The sequence below is a fragment of the Sebastes fasciatus genome, chromosome 8 (genome assembly GCF_043250625.1).
Source record: "Sebastes fasciatus isolate fSebFas1 chromosome 8, fSebFas1.pri, whole genome shotgun sequence".
Classification (NCBI taxonomy): domain Eukaryota; kingdom Metazoa; phylum Chordata; class Actinopteri; order Perciformes; family Sebastidae; genus Sebastes; species Sebastes fasciatus.
The window spans coordinates 22,452,045-22,470,080 of NC_133802.1; the positions used below are offsets into that span (position 1 = coordinate 22,452,045).

At 43.0% G+C, this 18,036-nt stretch overlaps 1 protein-coding gene across 2 annotated transcripts in view; it reads left to right on the forward strand.

Annotated features, from left to right (window-relative positions):
- Nucleotides 1-18,036, forward strand: part of lrp1ab (low density lipoprotein receptor-related protein 1Ab) — a 99,968-nt gene that overhangs the window by 41,936 nt on the left and 39,996 nt on the right. For both annotated transcript variants that reach the window (XM_074644308.1, XM_074644307.1), the window contains exons 7-24: nucleotides 7,401-7,563; nucleotides 8,016-8,238; nucleotides 9,104-9,293; nucleotides 9,401-9,544; nucleotides 9,699-9,935; nucleotides 10,117-10,297; nucleotides 11,378-11,600; nucleotides 11,735-11,924; nucleotides 12,031-12,153; nucleotides 12,452-12,592; nucleotides 13,029-13,154; nucleotides 13,816-13,932; nucleotides 14,044-14,124; nucleotides 14,221-14,388; nucleotides 15,572-15,754; nucleotides 16,307-16,504; nucleotides 16,672-16,917; nucleotides 17,279-17,476. In XM_074644308.1, the coding sequence (XP_074500409.1) occupies nucleotides 7,401-7,563; nucleotides 8,016-8,238; nucleotides 9,104-9,293; nucleotides 9,401-9,544; nucleotides 9,699-9,935; nucleotides 10,117-10,297; nucleotides 11,378-11,600; nucleotides 11,735-11,924; nucleotides 12,031-12,153; nucleotides 12,452-12,592; nucleotides 13,029-13,154; nucleotides 13,816-13,932; nucleotides 14,044-14,124; nucleotides 14,221-14,388; nucleotides 15,572-15,754; nucleotides 16,307-16,504; nucleotides 16,672-16,917; nucleotides 17,279-17,476 (3,132 nt within the window). The remainder of the gene's footprint in view (nucleotides 1-7,400; nucleotides 7,564-8,015; nucleotides 8,239-9,103; nucleotides 9,294-9,400; nucleotides 9,545-9,698; nucleotides 9,936-10,116; nucleotides 10,298-11,377; nucleotides 11,601-11,734; nucleotides 11,925-12,030; nucleotides 12,154-12,451; nucleotides 12,593-13,028; nucleotides 13,155-13,815; nucleotides 13,933-14,043; nucleotides 14,125-14,220; nucleotides 14,389-15,571; nucleotides 15,755-16,306; nucleotides 16,505-16,671; nucleotides 16,918-17,278; nucleotides 17,477-18,036) is intronic.

An 18,036-nucleotide genomic window follows, 5' to 3' on the forward strand; every position in this document is an offset into this window, starting at 1 on the left:
AACAAAGGGAAATGTCTTGCGAAATGTGGAGGTAGTGTCCTCACAGCCATAGTCATCGTCTTAACTCACAGACTCTCACCTCTTGCGCAACACCCAGACTAACATACAGAGCATGTGCACACCTCCCTCTGAGAGACTTGCTCATATAATGCTGACATGATTTATCTCTGATTACATCTCTGACAAGGTTTGTTTTCATTCGCCTGGCTGACAGAGCCGTTACTCCCTAAGAATGGGGGTAGGCAATACATAAAAAACGAGGGTGTGGGTTCGTGCGTGTGTGTGTGCATGCGTCCGTGCGTGTGGGAAGCCTTCCCTTGAGAATTGGCCCCAGGCGTGGAACGGCAGACGTGAAGAAAACAAGTGGAGAAAGGCGGGTGTGTGTGTGTAGAACTTGAAAACCTGCGACGCGATTAGAAGTGCCTCGGCTCATATCCACTTCAAATGAAGCCTGTGCAACTGCTGTCACTGCTGACAGCTGGGGCAGAGCCAAGGCTCAGAGGCTCAGTGAACCCCAGCGTCCTAAAATGGCTTTTTTCCAGTTGATTCACTGCACTCTCATGAGTTGCCCATATCCCAACTCGCCCCTCATTGTGTTGGCTCGTAACTGTGGCTTTTTCATCCACCGCTCTGTTAAGTGGTCTGAGAGGTAAATGGGGGGCGAGGGGTGGACGTGTAGAGGGACCCTGAGAGAAAGATTGAAGCAAAGGAGACAAGGGAATGATCAAATGAGAGGGAGAAAGAGAGAAGGTAGTGTTTTGCTGTACCTTGGAGGTGTGTATATGCGAGTGGTCATGCAGATGGTATTTACATTCCTACGTTGGGTTATGTCAGCCTGAACAGCCCCTACATTCCTCCGGCCGTCTCATGTCCTGTCCAGTCAGGTCACTTCAACACGCTCATAGCTGTAGCTCATGCTCGCACACACACAGACACATCGACCCAAATACCTTTGACTCATGCACCTATTACTTAGTGACATATTACCTTTTATGATTTGACTTTTTCACTCATTCCCGCTGCTGCCACTGTACACATACTGTATCTGTCTATGTGCTGTCCCACTTGTGTACACCTTTAGAGGCAGCTTCTAAAATTAAACTCAGATGTGCAGTTGCTTCAGAATCAGAAATATTTTATTGATCCCCAGGGGGGGAGAATTGGGGCATTACCGTTGCTCTTATACAGTATAAACATAAGAAATGTAAGAAAATAGAAATAAAGTAGTGTGTAACATGTCAATTATTTACGTAATGCTACAATATAAACAAAATATATATACAGTATATAAAGAAATACAAGTACTAAAATTAAAAATGAGAATATAAAAAATATGTACAAATATTTGCATTAAGACGTGAAATATATAACATATAACCACAGTGCAAAAAAGTAAATACAAAATGCTTATAAGTAAATACAAAATGCTGAGAAGTGGGAACTATTAAGTGTGTTAAATATAAATGCCAGAATGGTATAAATAAGAAATGAAAAATAATATTTCTTGAATGTAAAGTATAAATGCAGTATTAATGACAGTATTGCACAATTGAATTATTGCACAAATTATTGTACAGTTAAGTCAGTGTTGTATATAGTATATACTTATTGTATTATATTTTATCTTTATCTGTCTTCCTTTGATGCTGCGCTAACTAAATTGCAGTAAAACTAGCATTTATCAATATCTAATGTTGGTATCAGAAAGTGCAGTTTGGAATAAGACAACCAGGTGATTGACTTTCTATTAAATTTAGGAAATGGCTCTGGAGTGTTCACACAATGAGAAGGGCAAAGTCTGAGATATATTATCTGTGGATCTGGCGCTGTGCTGTGATGTACAGTACTACAGTAAGGGTTTCCCCCAGGAAATTGTTCAGCAGCGGCGGTAAGCCACCCAGATCTTGTTGCATCTCATCTTGTAACTCTAAACAATAGCTACACTCATTAAATGTATGACCTTTGCTGTGTGAAGTGGCACAATTCCTCTTTTCCCCTGAAGGTTAATGTTTTATTTCATAAAAATGTATTAAGATGTTAGTGGTTAGATGGCCCACTTGTCCTCTACTATAACACACAATGGAAAGCCCTGACAGTGTGTGTCCAGGCACGTCTGTTGATGGGTCACTCAGGGAGCCAACAGACAAACAGGCAAGAGGCTCTCTTTGCACTTTGGCTGGCTCCACATTTTGATGTTGCATCAGTCTGGGCTTTCAGCTGTGAGAAAAAAGCAAAAAACCCCTCCGTTAGTTTTGTGGATCTCAGCTGAGTCAAAAGGCCATTTGCTGCATATGCTGTATTGTTTCCCTTATGGTCGTTTGCCAAGCTTGACCCGTGTGTTCTTCCTTTTCTTAAAGGTGAAGTTGCTCTTTCAAAACAACTTGTGATCATATAAATGGTGCCACTTTGTCAGCTCTATTCGGTGTTTTATAACGAGCAGGGCTCAGGTGCACTCCTCCTACGTATGGTGGGCAGACCTGGGGATTGGTCTTAGATGGATATGGATGAAGGCAGGGGGGGGAGAGAGGCAGGGTTCACACAAACAGGATGATTTATAGCCTCTGGGAGCCAGAGAGAGCAGGTCAGATAAGTAGACGAGGGTTCCAGATGTGGCCTGCTCTGTCTGCATGTGTGAGTCTCTGACTGGGAAGATAAAAGGGGAGCAGAGCCTACCCGTCCCATCCTCTCCACCCGCCGGGCGGAAGTCCACAGCGGGGACCAGCCCTTCTCCCCATGTTCCTCTGCCCATCGTTCAGACCTCCTTCCTCCTTCTTCCTAGCCTTTGTTCTTAAGGTTTCCAGAATAAATCAGTGCACAGAAGGTCTTTATAAATATGTGTCAAGATCTGACTATAAACGTAGAGTTTCATGGGGTAAAATCATCTATGGCATCCTGTCTCATTGCAAAAAAGACAGATTGCCATTTTTTTTTTTTTTTACTAGATATTAATGTGCATCTAGTTTAAACAAAGATCTCTGATGTTCTACATTATTCTCTCAGCTGTCATCCAAAGACCACATCTATTCTACCTAAAGGACCTCATTTTGACATTTTGTCATATTACCCCTGTCATCAGGTCTTCCTATCCAGCCAATAACGTCTCTATTTCACTTGCAGCAGACGGGGATTTGCCAATGCCATAACTGTTAGGAATTATAGCCTCTTAACTGGAGGTCATTGGTCAGATCCTTATGAAAAATTATAATCACTAAACTCCAAAACTGTGCTCTTCAGAGGTCAAAGAGGTTTTTTTTGGCACAGATTAATAGGATACTCTTGGCAGGGGGAGGATTTTGGAAGCAGCATGATGACAATTCAGATTTTCACTAGGGCTGGGCGATATGGCCAAAATTTTCAATCATGATATAGGTCATTTCATATCTTGATAATTATATATATCACAATACAGCATGTTTTTTGATAATTCAATAAATAAATAGTCTGTACAAGATAACCACTTGGTAAAGCATATTGCTGTTTAGTCCTGTGTCAATTAAATACTTGACAAATGAAAAGTATTTTCTTATTTTAAGAAATTGATTGTAAAATGAACATAACAGATTCAAGTGAAATTATAGAGAAAAAATAAATAAATATACGCCTAGCCTATATAGCGATAGAAACAACATAGAAAAATATATATGATAGACATTTTTATCTAGTTTATACGATATATATCATCATATTGCCTAGCCCTACTTTGCACTAACATTTAAATATAGGAATACTTGCACTGATGTGCAAATAGAGGAACTAACATTCAAGTACAAATTTTGTTGGGTTATTCCTGAGTGTAGGCGCTGGTGTGTGACTAGTTTGAAGAACTAAATAGGCTGTGGCCCTGTATGTAAATACCTTTTGCTATTTGGGCAGAAAGCCTGTTTGTTGTTGCCAGTGAGACCCCCTTCAGTTTGTGAAGCGTTTCCTCAGAGTAGTGTGAGCCCGTAGGTGTTAAGGGCAGGAAGTGAAATGGGGTTGTGAGGGCAGGGTGGTTGGATGAGGAGAAAGGGGTGGGTTCATGCAGTTTCCCAGCAAACTTTCCACTTACCAGAAGCTCAATGAGTAAGGACGTCAACAGACTGGCTGGGTCCAATAGTTGTAGGCTGTTACACAACACAATAGTCACTGTGTTGCACAACTGGTTCCTCGACTCCATATAGGAGTCTAATCAATGCCTTGTGCAGCCAGGCTTCCAGCTGGATTTCTTTAAAGGAGTTTGGTTTTTAGAGCTGATACCAATGGGAGTATCAACTCCATGACAAACTTTCCCCCATTGTTAGAATCTTGGACTTATATTTACTCCCTCCCTGTTCTTTTGAATATGATTTTTACTAGCTCATGTATTTACAGTTCCCTTTTAGATGTTAGATGGCCAGTACCTTTGCCGACTGTCAATAAATCATTTCCAGCTTGAAGGTGCACCAGATCTTTTAATGTTCTTATTAGGGCTGTGGCAAGAATCTGGTGATACGATATGTATCATGATACTGGGGTGATGATTCAATATATTGTGATGTAGTGCGATACTGTAAGCAAGGGGATATATTGTGTTTTTGTTTTTTTTAATTTAATTTTCAGAAAATTGTCATAGTATAAAGAACACACCAGAAATACACAATGTTGTATTATACACCCCCAAACTGCACGGGATTACCATAAACCGGGCATGTCAAAGGGGAGACTCGTGGATACCCATAGAACCCATTTACATATCTTGAGGTCAGAGGTCAAGGAACCCCTGTGAAAATCGCCATGCCACTTTTTCCTTGCCAAAATTCAGCACAACTTTGGCACAAGCTATATTTCATACGGCAGTAACTTTAGCTGGCATAGCTTGAAAACTGAGCCCGCTACAACCTCCAAAAGATTGAATAGCGGTTGGGCCCAAAGGCAAGGGCTGTCAGATTTTTAAGAGGTTAAAGAAAAATCGCTAGTGTTTTGGTGAATCGATACAGTATCGCGATACTCGTTGTGTATGTGTATCGATATTTTCTTACACCCCTAGTTCTGATATAGATTTCTTTCACCATCAGTATCTTTCTGTCTGTCTCTGCAAACGACCTCCACAACCCCATCCTTCACAGTTTCCCTTTTTCTCCTCAGCTCTGCTTATATTGTAGCAGGCATACTGTAAGTCCCATGTGGGGCAGGCCTTTTGAAGCTCTGTGTATGTTTGGTAGGTGGGGTGGAGGGGTGGAGGGGTTCTACATTAGGCCCAGATGTGTGTATGCTCTGTTGTGGAGCTTGCTTTGGCTCTGTCTTCGAGCAACATGGTTGTCATTGTTGGTGGGGATCCAGTGCAGATGTTTTTTCTTTATGAATGGTCAAAGCTCTGGGACGGGTTAACTGCAGGCTCACTGTACAAAGTGTTAGACCCCATGCGTGTACCCCAACATCAAAGTTGTCGCTCGGATTAACTGGAGAGACACGTGTGGTCACTTTGATACTGTGAGTAGTGAGCCTGTGTGATGTGTATGTGTGTATGCAGTGTTGTGCTTCGAAAGGAAGTGTGGTGGCAGCTGTTAAAACACAAGACTGTATGTATCTTCAAGTCCCCCCCCACTCACACAGCTGGGTCTCCCTGTGGTCTGGGATTTCTGCACCCAGTCTCATGCAGAACAGAAGATCTCAGAGAGTGAGAAATGTTTCCAGTGCTAACTTAACACTTATGCTGGGGGTATGTCTGAAATAAAGGTCTGCAAAGCTTCCTCTTTTTAGGTTGCCTTAGTAAGCAGTGGGGTTACAAAATGTCAAATTCATTTGGCAGAGGTGTTGCAACTGTATTTTTGGGTCACATTGACTGATCTTTGAGTTCACCACCAGAGTTTCGTGTGTCATGTTTTTGTGCTGCCATGGCAAAGATCTTTTGGCTTGTTTGCTTTTTTTTCTTTTTTTTTTTACATTTCCTGCCCGACATGTACAGAACTGATACTAACGATTATTTTCATTGTCGATTAATCTGTTGATTATTTTCTTGATTAGTTATTTGGTCTATAAAATGACAGAAAATGGTGAAAAATGTTGATCAAAGCCCAAGATGATGTCCTCAAATGTGTTGTTTTGTCCACAACTCAAAGATATTCAGTTTAATGTCATAGAGGAGTAAAGAAACCAGACAATAATTAAGCTGCAATCAGAGAATTTAGACTTTTTTTTACTTTAAAAATGACTCAAACAATTAATCGATTATCAAAATAGTTGGCAATTAATTTAATAGTTGACAACCAATCAATTAATCGTTGCAGCTCTACACAGATGGATGGCAAAATTAAAGAAAAAAATAAAGGAGTGGAGAACCAAATGCAGATGGCACCAGGGGTCACTGAAAGTTTTGATGCTTATAATAATGATGTGAATCATATTTGATGGCCTTCACACCAAGAAAATTATACTATGTTCATCCCTCCAGTAGATTCCAGAGACATGTAGAATTCATGCCAGGCAGTATTTACGCTATTGTCACTTTACCCAGACCCTTCGTGTTGTTTCGTCCTTTAATTGGTCACACTGGTATGTATGTTGCTTGTAATCTTAGATGTCTTCTTTTTGAAAAGTAGTCGGGAAGCATTTTTCATAATTTTTCTTTTTTTGTATTACATTAATAAACATTAAAATGTCAGCCCTTTGTCCTAATATTGATAGCAGCAACCAGTACTTCCTTATTTTGTGAATTAAGTTGTTCACAAGTGGTACCTGCTGCGGCATCTGTGGTTAACTATTCTGCGACATTTTAGCCTAGTTCCTCCTCTCGAAACAAAGGTATTAAGGATCCTGAATTCCTCAGAAGGTTTTTGTTCCCGTTGGAAAGTTCCTTTGAAATTGAAAACACTTTATTAGTAGATCGGTGTTGCGTCATATTGGTTAGGTTATGTGGCTCCTATGCAAGCACACCAGGCTAGTACAACTGATTTGACTGACTTTCTCTTCATATTCAGAGTCTTCTTTAGTATTTACAATAAATGAGCCATGCACACTTATGAGTTTCATCATACAGTATATCCTTAAATTCATCCAAAAGTGAAGTCTTGAGTCTCTCTCCTTACAGGAGTTCTGTGTTATTGCTCCACTGAAAGGAGTTCAGTTTAGAAAGTGCAGGCCTTCACCCCTCACTCTTTATCTGTCACTTGTTGTGTTTCTTTCCCTCCCCCATGCCCTGCTTGCCTTAATCAAAGACATGGAGTATTAGTAATGGACAACCTGTTGGACCCAGCAGTGCAGGAAGATGACACACGCTCATTTTTTAGTTTTTAGTGTGTGGGCGCTCTTGAGGGAGAGGGTTATGGCATCATAAAGCGAAAGGTTTTGAAATGAGGCTGGTATATGACCCAGAGTTATATGACTGTACTCCCATGTTTTTGTAATGTTCTGTCCTGTTCTCTCTCCTCCTCCGCATCCCTCAGATGTGGAGCAGATGGCTATCGACTGGCTGACCGGAAATTTCTACTTTGTGGATGATGTGGACGACCGGGTGTTTGTCTGCAACAAGAACGGCCAGACATGCGTGACCCTGCTGGACCAAGAGTTGTACAACCCTAAAGGCATCGCCTTGGACCCGGCAATGGGGTCTGTACTTCCCTCCACTTGTCTTCTTGACCTAAAAATACCCCCAGTACCATTTTAGCAACACATGAGAGGAAAACGCTGTCTTATGATCAGACGACATGCTGACCAAGACGGAAATCTAGACAGATACTTGTGCACCACAGAAACACTTGCATGTTGGCTGTTTCGGGTTCCTGATATTGACAGGCTGGTATCTTAAGTAGTTCCCTTTTCTTAAGTATCACTTCTCTTTTTTTTATTCTCCTGGAAATCATTTTTAATTCATTATAATGAGTATACAGATATCTCAGTTCTGGTCAATGATCTTATGTCAAGCCAAATTGATAGTCAAAGAGCACTCATCCAATTTCTTAAGTTATATAATTTCCTCTTGTTAATTCAATTTCCTTTTCTGTCACCTTACCGTCATTGAACCCCCCTTCCTTTTTGCTCTTCTTCTTCTTCTGTTACAGCAAAGTGTTCTTCACAGACTACGGGTCCACGCCGAGGGTGGAGCGCTGTGACATGGACGGCCAGAACCGCACTAAGCTGGTGGACAGCAAGATTGTCTTCCCCCATGGTATCACACTGGACCTGGTCAACCGGTTGGTGTACTGGGCTGACGCCTACCTGGACTACATCGAAGTGGTCGACTATGAGGGCAAGAACCGACACACCATCATCCAGGGCCTGCTGGTGAGCTTTGAAGGATGGTTGGACGGGTGTGCACACAAAAAATACCAAGACATACACAGAGACGCAGTCAAGAATATAGATTTCCCAGAGTCCCTACTGACTTTTCAGAACTTCCCTTCGATAACGCAAAACATCTGTTTTCCATATCTGCATCATCATTGATTTAATATCGTCATCTTTAGAGTCAGTACTGTTTTCCAGTTGTCTTCTGCATATCAAGGCAAAGAGAGCTTTGCCTCTCCCGGGGATTAGTCCTTTTTATTGTCTTGATTGATATTACTTAAAGAGTGTGTGATTTTCCTGGCGAGTGCCTCCCTAAACATATTAGTCTGGCCCTAGCGAAGCTTGGCTCAAACTTAAAGTAGAGTAATGATCTTAATGAAATCAGGACTGCTGTGATAGTGTGTGTGTGTGTGTGTGTGTGTGTGCGCGAGAGAGAAGTGGGGGAGGTAATATGATCCCAACCCATACATCTTTCTGACAGTAGAGGAGAGCTGCACAGAGTAGACCCTTATAAAAGTAAAACCTATCTCTGCTTAACAGCAGATGGGAAGTGGAGCCATTATGCTGCCCTGAGCCAAGTTTACACAAACTCTCCCTCTTTATCTCTCTCTCTGTCTGTCTGTCAGAGAGTTCTTCACATTTTTAGAACCTGTCAAAATGCGTTTCATACTGATAAATAGTTTGTTGGGAAAGTTTCACTCTGCAGAATTTAGCGTTCAAGATAAAAATGTGTACGCAAACGATATCACAAAAGCCATTAGTCATGCACCATAGGCTGTCTTACTGAGGAACGTCAGCATTTTCAAACACAGGATAACTTTTTTTTTTAATTTTGCTGCTTTATTGTCTCTCTGTGTTTCAGATTGAGCACCTGTACGGGCTGACTGTATTTGAGAACTACCTGTACGCCACCAACTCAGACGAAGGCAACCTCAACCCCAAGACCAGTGTGATCCGAGTGAACCGCTTCAACAGCACCGACTTCCAGGTGGTGACGCGGGTCGACCGGGGATCCGCGTTGCACGTTTACCACCAGAGGCGCCAACCACAAGGTACTCATTCAAGAATGCAAATACTGTAGCTTGACTGCTAAATGATCCTTTGATAACAGTTACCATTGCATGACTGTTGGTGTTTTTTCCACTTTCTCCTGACTTAGTGCGCAGCCATGCGTGTGCCCTGGATCAGTTTGGGAAGGCGGGAGGTTGCTCTGACATCTGTCTGCTGAGCAACAGCCACAAGACCCGTACTTGCCGCTGTCGCTCTGGATTCAGCCTTGGCAGTGATGGAAAGTCCTGCAAGAGTGAGTTTATCAAGACTGAGGGAAACATTTAATTTGACAAGAAGGAACCCCTTCCCGTTAGTTTCAGCAGCGATGATTAATGATGGCAATGAAGTAATGGTGGTTACAAAATAGCTGGCAGAAATAATGACAGTTTTTTCTTCTTCTTCTGCAGAACCAGACCATGAGTTGTTCTTGGTTTACGGTAAGGGCCGTCCTGGAATCATCCGGGGTATGGACATGAACGCCAAGGTGCCTGATGAGTACATGATTCCCATTGAGAACCTAATGAACCCTCGAGCTCTGGATTTCCACGCCGCTAGTGAATTCATCTACTTTGCTGATGCCACCAGCTATATTATTGGCCGACAGAAGATAGACGGCACAGAGAGAGACACCATACTAAAGGAGGGTAAGAATAAAATGATACCTTTGCACAGGATTCTGGGAACTATTTCTGCTCGCAAACCAAATCCTGGAATTTAGGGAGTCGGGTTATTCCATATAATTTTCACTTTATTCTCTTGATATTCATCCTGAACTGGTCGGCTAATAGTTTCTTTTTCGCTCTGGCTTCCTTTTGCTTATCTCAGGTATTCACACAGTGGAGGGGATAGCAGTAGACTGGATGGGAGGTAATCTCTACTGGACAGATGATGGACCTAAAAAGACTATCAGTGTCGCCAGGCTGGAGAAGGCGTCTCAGACCCGCAAGACTCTCATTGAGGGCAAGATGAGCCACCCTCGTGCAATTGTGGTGGACCCCCAGCATGGGTGAGACACTGCAGGAGAGAGTATTGTTATTTTAATGGGTATTCTTTTCTCATAAATGCTATGTTGAAGTTGTTAATCCAGTTATAATAAGGGCTGTCAATCGATTAAAATATTTAATCACGATTAATCGCATAATTGTCCAAAGTTAATCATGATTAATCACACATTTTTTTATCTATTCAAAATGACCTTAAAGGGAGATGCGTCAAGTATTTAATACTCTTATCAACATGGGAGTGGATAAATATGCTTGCTTTATACAAATGTATGTATATATTTATTATTGGAAGTCAATTAACACAAAACAATGACAGATATTGTCCAGAAACCCTCACAGGTACTGCATTTAGCATAAAAATATGCTCAAATCACAACATAGCAAACTCAAGCCCAACAGGCAACAACAGCTGTCAGTGTGCGGACTTGACTATGACTTGCCCCAGACTGCATGTGATTATCATAAAGTGGGCATGTCTGTAAAGGGGAGACTCGTGGGTACCCATAGAACCCATTTTTATTCACATATATTGAGGTCAGAGGTCAAGGGACCCCTTTGAAAATGTCCATGACAGTTTTTCCAAAATTAGCGAAAGTTTGGAGCATTATTTAGCCTCCTACGCGACAAGCTATTTTCACTCTAGATTTAAAATTGAGCCCGCTACAAACTAAAAATTGTAAGTTGGTTAATGCGTTAAAGAAATGAGTGGCGTTAAAACGAATTTGCGTTATCACGTTGACTTTGACAGCCCTAGTTATCATTTTTGGGTGAAGCAGCATTCAACCTGTGTGGTCGTGTTATCACTTGTAGTGTAGTGGGAGAGGATGGTCTGAGGGTTTGTTACTTGCAGCTGTGTGGGCTGCTTGCTCTGTAGATGTTCGTTAAACTCATTGGTGTATGTGTGTGTGGGAGCGGATGAGTTATCAAGGGTTTTTTGGATACTATTTTGTTGTTTTTCCGTGGGATGATCTTTCGAAGGGCATCAAAACTAAAAAGCTACATTTCGACGGCTCCAGCTATCACAGAAATGTCTTATCTGACACGGCTGTTTGAACATGGTGATACCTCTTCTTGTCTCCCAGATGGATGTACTGGACCGACTGGGAGGAGGACCCCACAGAGAGCAACAGAGGGAAGATCAAGAAAGCTTGGATGGATGGTTCCAATCACCAAGTGTTCCTGACCAGCAAGACAGTGCTGTGGCCTAACGGCTTGAGTCTGGACATTCCCCAGGGCATCCTGTACTGGGTTGATGCTTACTACGACCGTATCGAGTTGGTTTACCTCAACACCACTGAGCGAAAGGTTGGTAGATGATAAAATAGATACTACTCCACATTATTAAATGAAAAAGCAACAAACTTTTTGGTCTGAACATCAAGATAATCAGTTTGTTGGAATGCAGGTAATATAATCTATTCTCTTTCTTGATTTAACAGGTGGTGTATGAGGGGCAGGAGCTTAACCACGCCTTCGGCTTATGTCATTACAAACAATTTCTCTTTTGGAATGAGTACCGTGGCGGCAGCATCTACAAACTGGACCAGTCCACCAAGACAGTCACCCTTCTTCGCAACGAGAGGCCACCCATCTTTGAGATCAGAGTGTATGATGCACACCAGCAGCAAGGTATATCCCCCTTCTACTCACTCTCACCTCCTGACTTACTAATAAATAAATATAACACAATGATAATAATATTCTACCTTTCTTCTTGGTTTGTGTTTTCTTGTAGGCTCCAATGCGTGTCGAGTCAACAACGGCGGCTGTAGCAGTCTGTGCCTTGCTATTCCTGACAGCAGGTCCTGTGGCTGTGCTGATGATCAAATCCTGGATGTCGATAATGTCACCTGCAAAGGTACTTAGCAGCTTTACCAGTAGAAAGGTTTCTCCAAAGATCAATGTGGAAGGTTAAGGAAAATTCATTACTCAGCAGGAGTTGAGGCTGTTAAGGAATTCTAAGCTGTACTTTCCATTTGCAAGCTATGCTATATGCTGTCTTTGCCAAATCTGCAGAGAAGTTTTAAAAACCTCCACTAATATTGTTGCAACTTTAAAGAGAGATGAAGGCACCAAAAGGCTTTGTTTTGTTTGTTGCTCAGCTCTTGTGTCAATGGCCCATCTGTTTCTCCTCCTACCCCTGATCTCATCTCCAGCCAACCCCTCCTACGTGCCCCCGCCGCAGTGCCAGCCCGGGGAGTTTGCCTGCAAGAACAACCGCTGCATCCAAGAGCGCTGGAAGTGTGACGGGGACAACGATTGTCTGGACAACAGCGATGAGGCCCCTGAGCTCTGCCGTAAGCGTGCCACGTCATTGTCATGGTTACACAGCAACACATAGATAAACAAATATTCAGTTTTAAGGGTCTTAGCTAACACGAACAGACAGAGCGCAAACTACATTTTCCAGGATTGTCTCGTTCCATGCAGCGTAATGTGGACTGTAATTTCACTGGCCTCATCAGGTCGATAGTGACGACCAGGGACTCATATTTGTCTTGGATGTTCTTCTCTGTTTTAAACTTCATTTAAAGTGACATATTTAATGGGGTGAGAGGATTATTTAGCAAGCTGTATGGTATATTAAAAACAGAAAGCTTTGATAAACCAGGTAGCTGGGTGTTCAAGAAATTCAGAGCGCTCTGAAAAAGATGCTGGGTGCAGCGCTTTAAAAAACAAAACGCTATATGGACCCTCAGCCTTAATGTATACTTTTCTATTTTCTTCACCCAGACCAGCACACCTGCCCAGCTGACCGATTCAAATGCCAGAACAACCGCTGTATCCCCCTGCGATGGCTGTGTGATGGTGACAATGACTGCGGCAATGATGAGGATGAATCCAACACCACCTGCTCTGGTACATACAAACCTGGAGGTCTTTGTAGATAGAGAGCGTTGTAGTTTTTCATTCAGCTTTTGGATTGTAAGATAGGAGATTTGATTTTACAACAATTCATTTGATCTGCAACTAGGGTTTTTGCTGTTAGATGATGAGTATTTCAAACAGAGTGATCAATAGTTTGTTAAAAGTGGTATTTGTGAGAAGAAGCCATCTATGTCGAGGTTAAGAGAGATATTAAAAGTGAAAATAGAGAGACACTAGACCAATGAAACTTTGGGCAGACAGACAAGTTGCAAGTAAAGCAGACATATTGGGATCTGTTAGTTAATTCAGTTACGATTTGTGCGTTAGATGCCAGCATGAATTTACAAACAGTCCAGGAGTCTTGATCTACAGCATCTATCATAATGGTCTGGAACACAGCGGCAGTCCTTGGCTAACAGCGTTTCTTTGCTTTTATAAGAGCTGTCTCGGTGATGGGAGATTACAAATAGTCTTTAACTTAATTAAGATAAAGTGAGTTTGTTGTTTTGAGGTTAAGAGCATTTTATATCAATAGAATATGTGGAATTACGTTGTCAGTGTCTTATTTAACGGTGATGAGTCATTGCAAGCTTGAATGTTGAGTCAGGGATATTACAAGAGGGACATTTATAACACCTTGTTCCCCTGCCAGCTCGCACATGCCCACCAAACCAGTACCCTTGTGCCAGTGGGCGCTGCATCCCCATCTCCTGGACATGTGACCTGGATGACGACTGTGGAGACCGCTCAGATGAACCAGACTCCTGTGGTGAGTCTTAACTTTTATCTTGTTGCTTTTCCTCAAATAGCGCATTTTAGTTCAAGACAACAAATGCCCTTATGTTTTTTTACGTATTCTCTCTCGTCCTTCTTTTTTCAGCCTACCCAACCTGCTTCCCTCTGACTCAGTTCACCTGCGCCAACGGCCGCTGCATCAACATCAACTGGCGCTGCGACAACGGTAGTCATCTTCTCAGAGTTCCTTCACCTTCCGTGAAGCTGCATTTTAAAACAATCCAATAACCGAAAATGAAATCTTTTGTGTGCTTATGTGCAGACAATGACTGCGGGGATAACAGTGACGAAGCAGGCTGCAGCCACTCCTGCTCCAGCGTCCAGTTTAAATGCAACAGTGGCCGCTGCATCCCAGAATACTGGACCTGTGACGGCGACAATGACTGTGGGGACTACAGTGACGAGACTCACGCCAACTGTACCAACCAGGGTAAGAAATAATTACTGAGTGTACCAAAATTAAATAGCTCTGCTCTAAGCTTTTTTTTTACGACATTGTTTGTAGTTTTTCCAGCTGTGCTCTCATCATATCCTGTATTGTATTTCACTATGTTTACATGTTGCCGTTTGCTGTTGTAAAGAGGTTGTCACAGTGAAGACGGGATCGTCCTCCTCCCCGTTCCGTTTCCTCTGCATGCCCCTGCCTGCCCTCTGGCTCCTACTTATCACTTACAGCAAATCCTCTCTGTTGCTCTGTTCAGGATGTGATTATGTTTTGTGGTTAGATAACAATTAAACTCCTTCACGGTCTTGTGCAAACGGCACAGATGTTTTGACTCTGCTGCAGTGATATGGATTTACATGTTTAGAGTTTAAAATAGCTGGTGGCCACGCTTGGCTGATTTGGAACATTGAGTTTTGCTGGTTAACCACTCTTTGTAACAATGACGGAGGCAGCGTCACAGCACAGTGCCGCACTCTGTCTTCAGCCTGCCTGGAAACATACGCTTCTCTACACTGTGTGAGTTGTGAGGTTGTATGTACTGTTTGATCCACGTAGAAACGCAGCCAACTGCTGTCAAGTCCCAGCATGCAAAAACGGGGCCCAGCGTGACCTGTTGGTCTAATGAGCAATCTGTACCGTGTGTGTGTTTGTGTGTGTGTGTGTCTGGCTGTGTGTGTGTTTGTGGGCTCTCTTGGCCTGCCGTCTGGAAGTCATTAGCTGGAATAAAAAAGCAATACTATCCCCTTCCCCTCCTGTATATTGTAGTTCTGCGCTGAAAGGTCCCCGGCCCATTTCCTGCTTTAGCCGTGCCAAGAGCTGACCTTTGCCATGAGGGGATGTCATTGTGCCACCTCCCCACTGGTGCCTTTAATCTGCCTGTGACATCAGTCACTGCGCTCTGTGTGTCATTGTTGTTTGACTTGGCTCAGGGTCAGGTTATTAACCCAGCATCCCAGCATACCTACACATTAATTAATGACTAGAATGGCCTATTCTTTGTCCTCTCCGTTTTTGGCCCAAGTGTGTGTGGTCTGTGCAAGCATCGTTCGCTGGTTGTGATTCCAGTCTAGTCCTTTTTCAGTTGCTGACTTCTACTGATATTTTATTGCTTCTTTGACATTGGCTAAACTGCACACTGTCACACTTTGTCTTACTGTTTTCTCTCCAGCTACCCGTCCCCCAGGCGGCTGCCATGTAGACGAGTTCCAGTGTCGGATGGACGGCCTGTGCATCCCCATGCGCTGGCGCTGTGACGGGGACACGGACTGTATGGACCTGAGTGATGAGAACAACTGCGAGGGTGTGACCCACATGTGTGACCCAGCAGTCAAGTTTAGCTGCAGGGACTCTGGTGAGGATGCTTTCAGCTGGCCAGATGTTAAGGGCAATGAACCTTTTTTTGCAATGTTGTTGTGTTAGTATGAATAGGGTTTTATTCTCTGAATGAAATAATAAGTGCTTGGACACACCAGAAACTGGCAGTGGAAAACTAATTTGCACATCCGTCATGCGGCTAGTTTGTGGTTAGTTTAATTTATGGCAAACTGCATACAAAGAGGAAAGTTATGACCGTAGCTTCTCATTTGGCGAGCAGGATTATACAAAATTGGTTGGCGAGAGCTTCCTCCATTTTGGACTCTCCCGTTTTCTCCATTCTCTCAAAGGTCAGCACTATCAAGATGATTTGCAACACGTCAACGGATCGAATTTGCATGTCAGTTCACCAAAAGTTGAATTCACTTTTCCTTCCTGATGCAAGGAATGAATTGATATTTTGTATAAATGCTGGTGTGACCAAGTCCTGAAACTTGTTTAAAACGGATCTCTATGAATATATTAAGATAAAAGCCTTAAAGCAACACAAGCTGAATCTAACAAAATGGATATTATGTGGTCTTGACAGCTCGCTGCATCAGCAAAGCATGGGTGTGTGACGGCGACAGTGACTGTGAGGACAACTCGGACGAGGACAACTGCGAGGCGTTGGTGTGCAAGTTGTCTCACCACATGTGTGCCACCAACGACTCCATCTGTCTGCCTGCTGAAAAGTTGTGTGACGGCACCGACGATTGTCCGGATGGCTCTGACGAGAAACTTTGTGGTAAAACATTTTTAAACACAAAAACCTGCAACATGAAAATGTGTTCAGCACCGGCTTCTTTTGTCCTGTTACCTTCCATATTGATGTTAAAAACAACACAAACGGAACAAATAACTCTTGTGTCTCGGATATATATTCCAACTCTTTCATCTGTTTCTTGCCTGCAGACTTGTGCTCATTGGACAACGGCGGCTGCAGCCACAACTGCAGCATCATTCCTGGGGAGGGATTCATGTGCTCGTGTCCCCTGGGCATGGAGCTGGGAGCCGACAACAAGACCTGCCAGATCCAGAGCTTCTGCGCCAAACACCTCAAGTGTAGCCAGAAGTGCGAGCAGGAGAAATCCAGCGTCAAGTGCTCCTGCTACGAGGGCTGGGAGCTGGAGGCTGACATGGAGAGCTGCAAAAGCACTGGTAAGGAAAAACAGGGAGTTGTTTTACTCCTACAAACTGAAGAATTTGACTTCAAATTGAGAGCAAAAGTATTTTTCTTGAGCTAAAAAGGCTCTACGATACTAATTCTACTGTATATATACACAGTATTTAATGCATTATGGTGTTGAAGATATTTTTTATTTCCAGTAAGTGAGCAGCAAACCTCAGTTATTCAGTTTATTTCTTTGAAAGGGAGAGATGGAGGGGGAGACTTTGCAGAGACAGCTGTGGCAGGATTTGATCCAAGACCAACAAGCGATTTTGTGAATCTGGACTTTGAGATGAGATTTACTGTGTTAAGACACTAACACTTCTATGGGTACAACTTCTTTGCCCTCAGATCCCTTCAAGCCTTTCATCATCTTCTCCAACCGCCATGAGATCAGAAGGATTGAGCTTCACAAGGGGGAGTTCAGTGTGCTGGTTCCAGGCCTGAGGAACACCATCGCCTTGGACTTCCACCTCAACCAGAGCACCCTGTACTGGACTGATGTCGTAGAGGACAAGATCTACCGCGGGAAACTGTCTGATAATGGAGGTGAGGCTGCCAGTCAGATACAGCTTTCAGTAATTTTTATATTATGCAGAAAGAAAGACGAGGTGGTGGAATGAATAGCCCCTTAGAGCCGTCTAATTTACATAGTAATAAGTTCATTTTTCATTGTCATCTTTTTGTAAAGTAAAATAAAAATAGTAAAGTGGATTGTTCCTTCTGAGATAGCAAATCCTATTTGTGCTTTTGACTGAGCATTTCTCCGAAATTAACTTCCGCTGAGCACTCTGTAATTTCTCAAAGCCAAATGTTTTTTAAAAAGAGTCTGTGGTCAGCAGCGGCGGTCTGTGACCCTGAATAAATGGCCAGGTCATGGTCGGCCTTTCCTGCTCCAAAACCCCAGGTCTCCTCGCCAATCAAGGTTGTGTTCCCAGCACAGCACTTAGGGGGCACACGGAAGGCTTTGTCTCTTCCTATTTGTCTCAGTACTCGATGTGCGTGACTGCAGCCAGAACACTGATGTAGCGTAGGAGGCTCAATACACTGCAGTTTCAGTTCCCAGCCCTCCAACTTCACCATTAAAACAGGAATCCTGAGCAGAGACA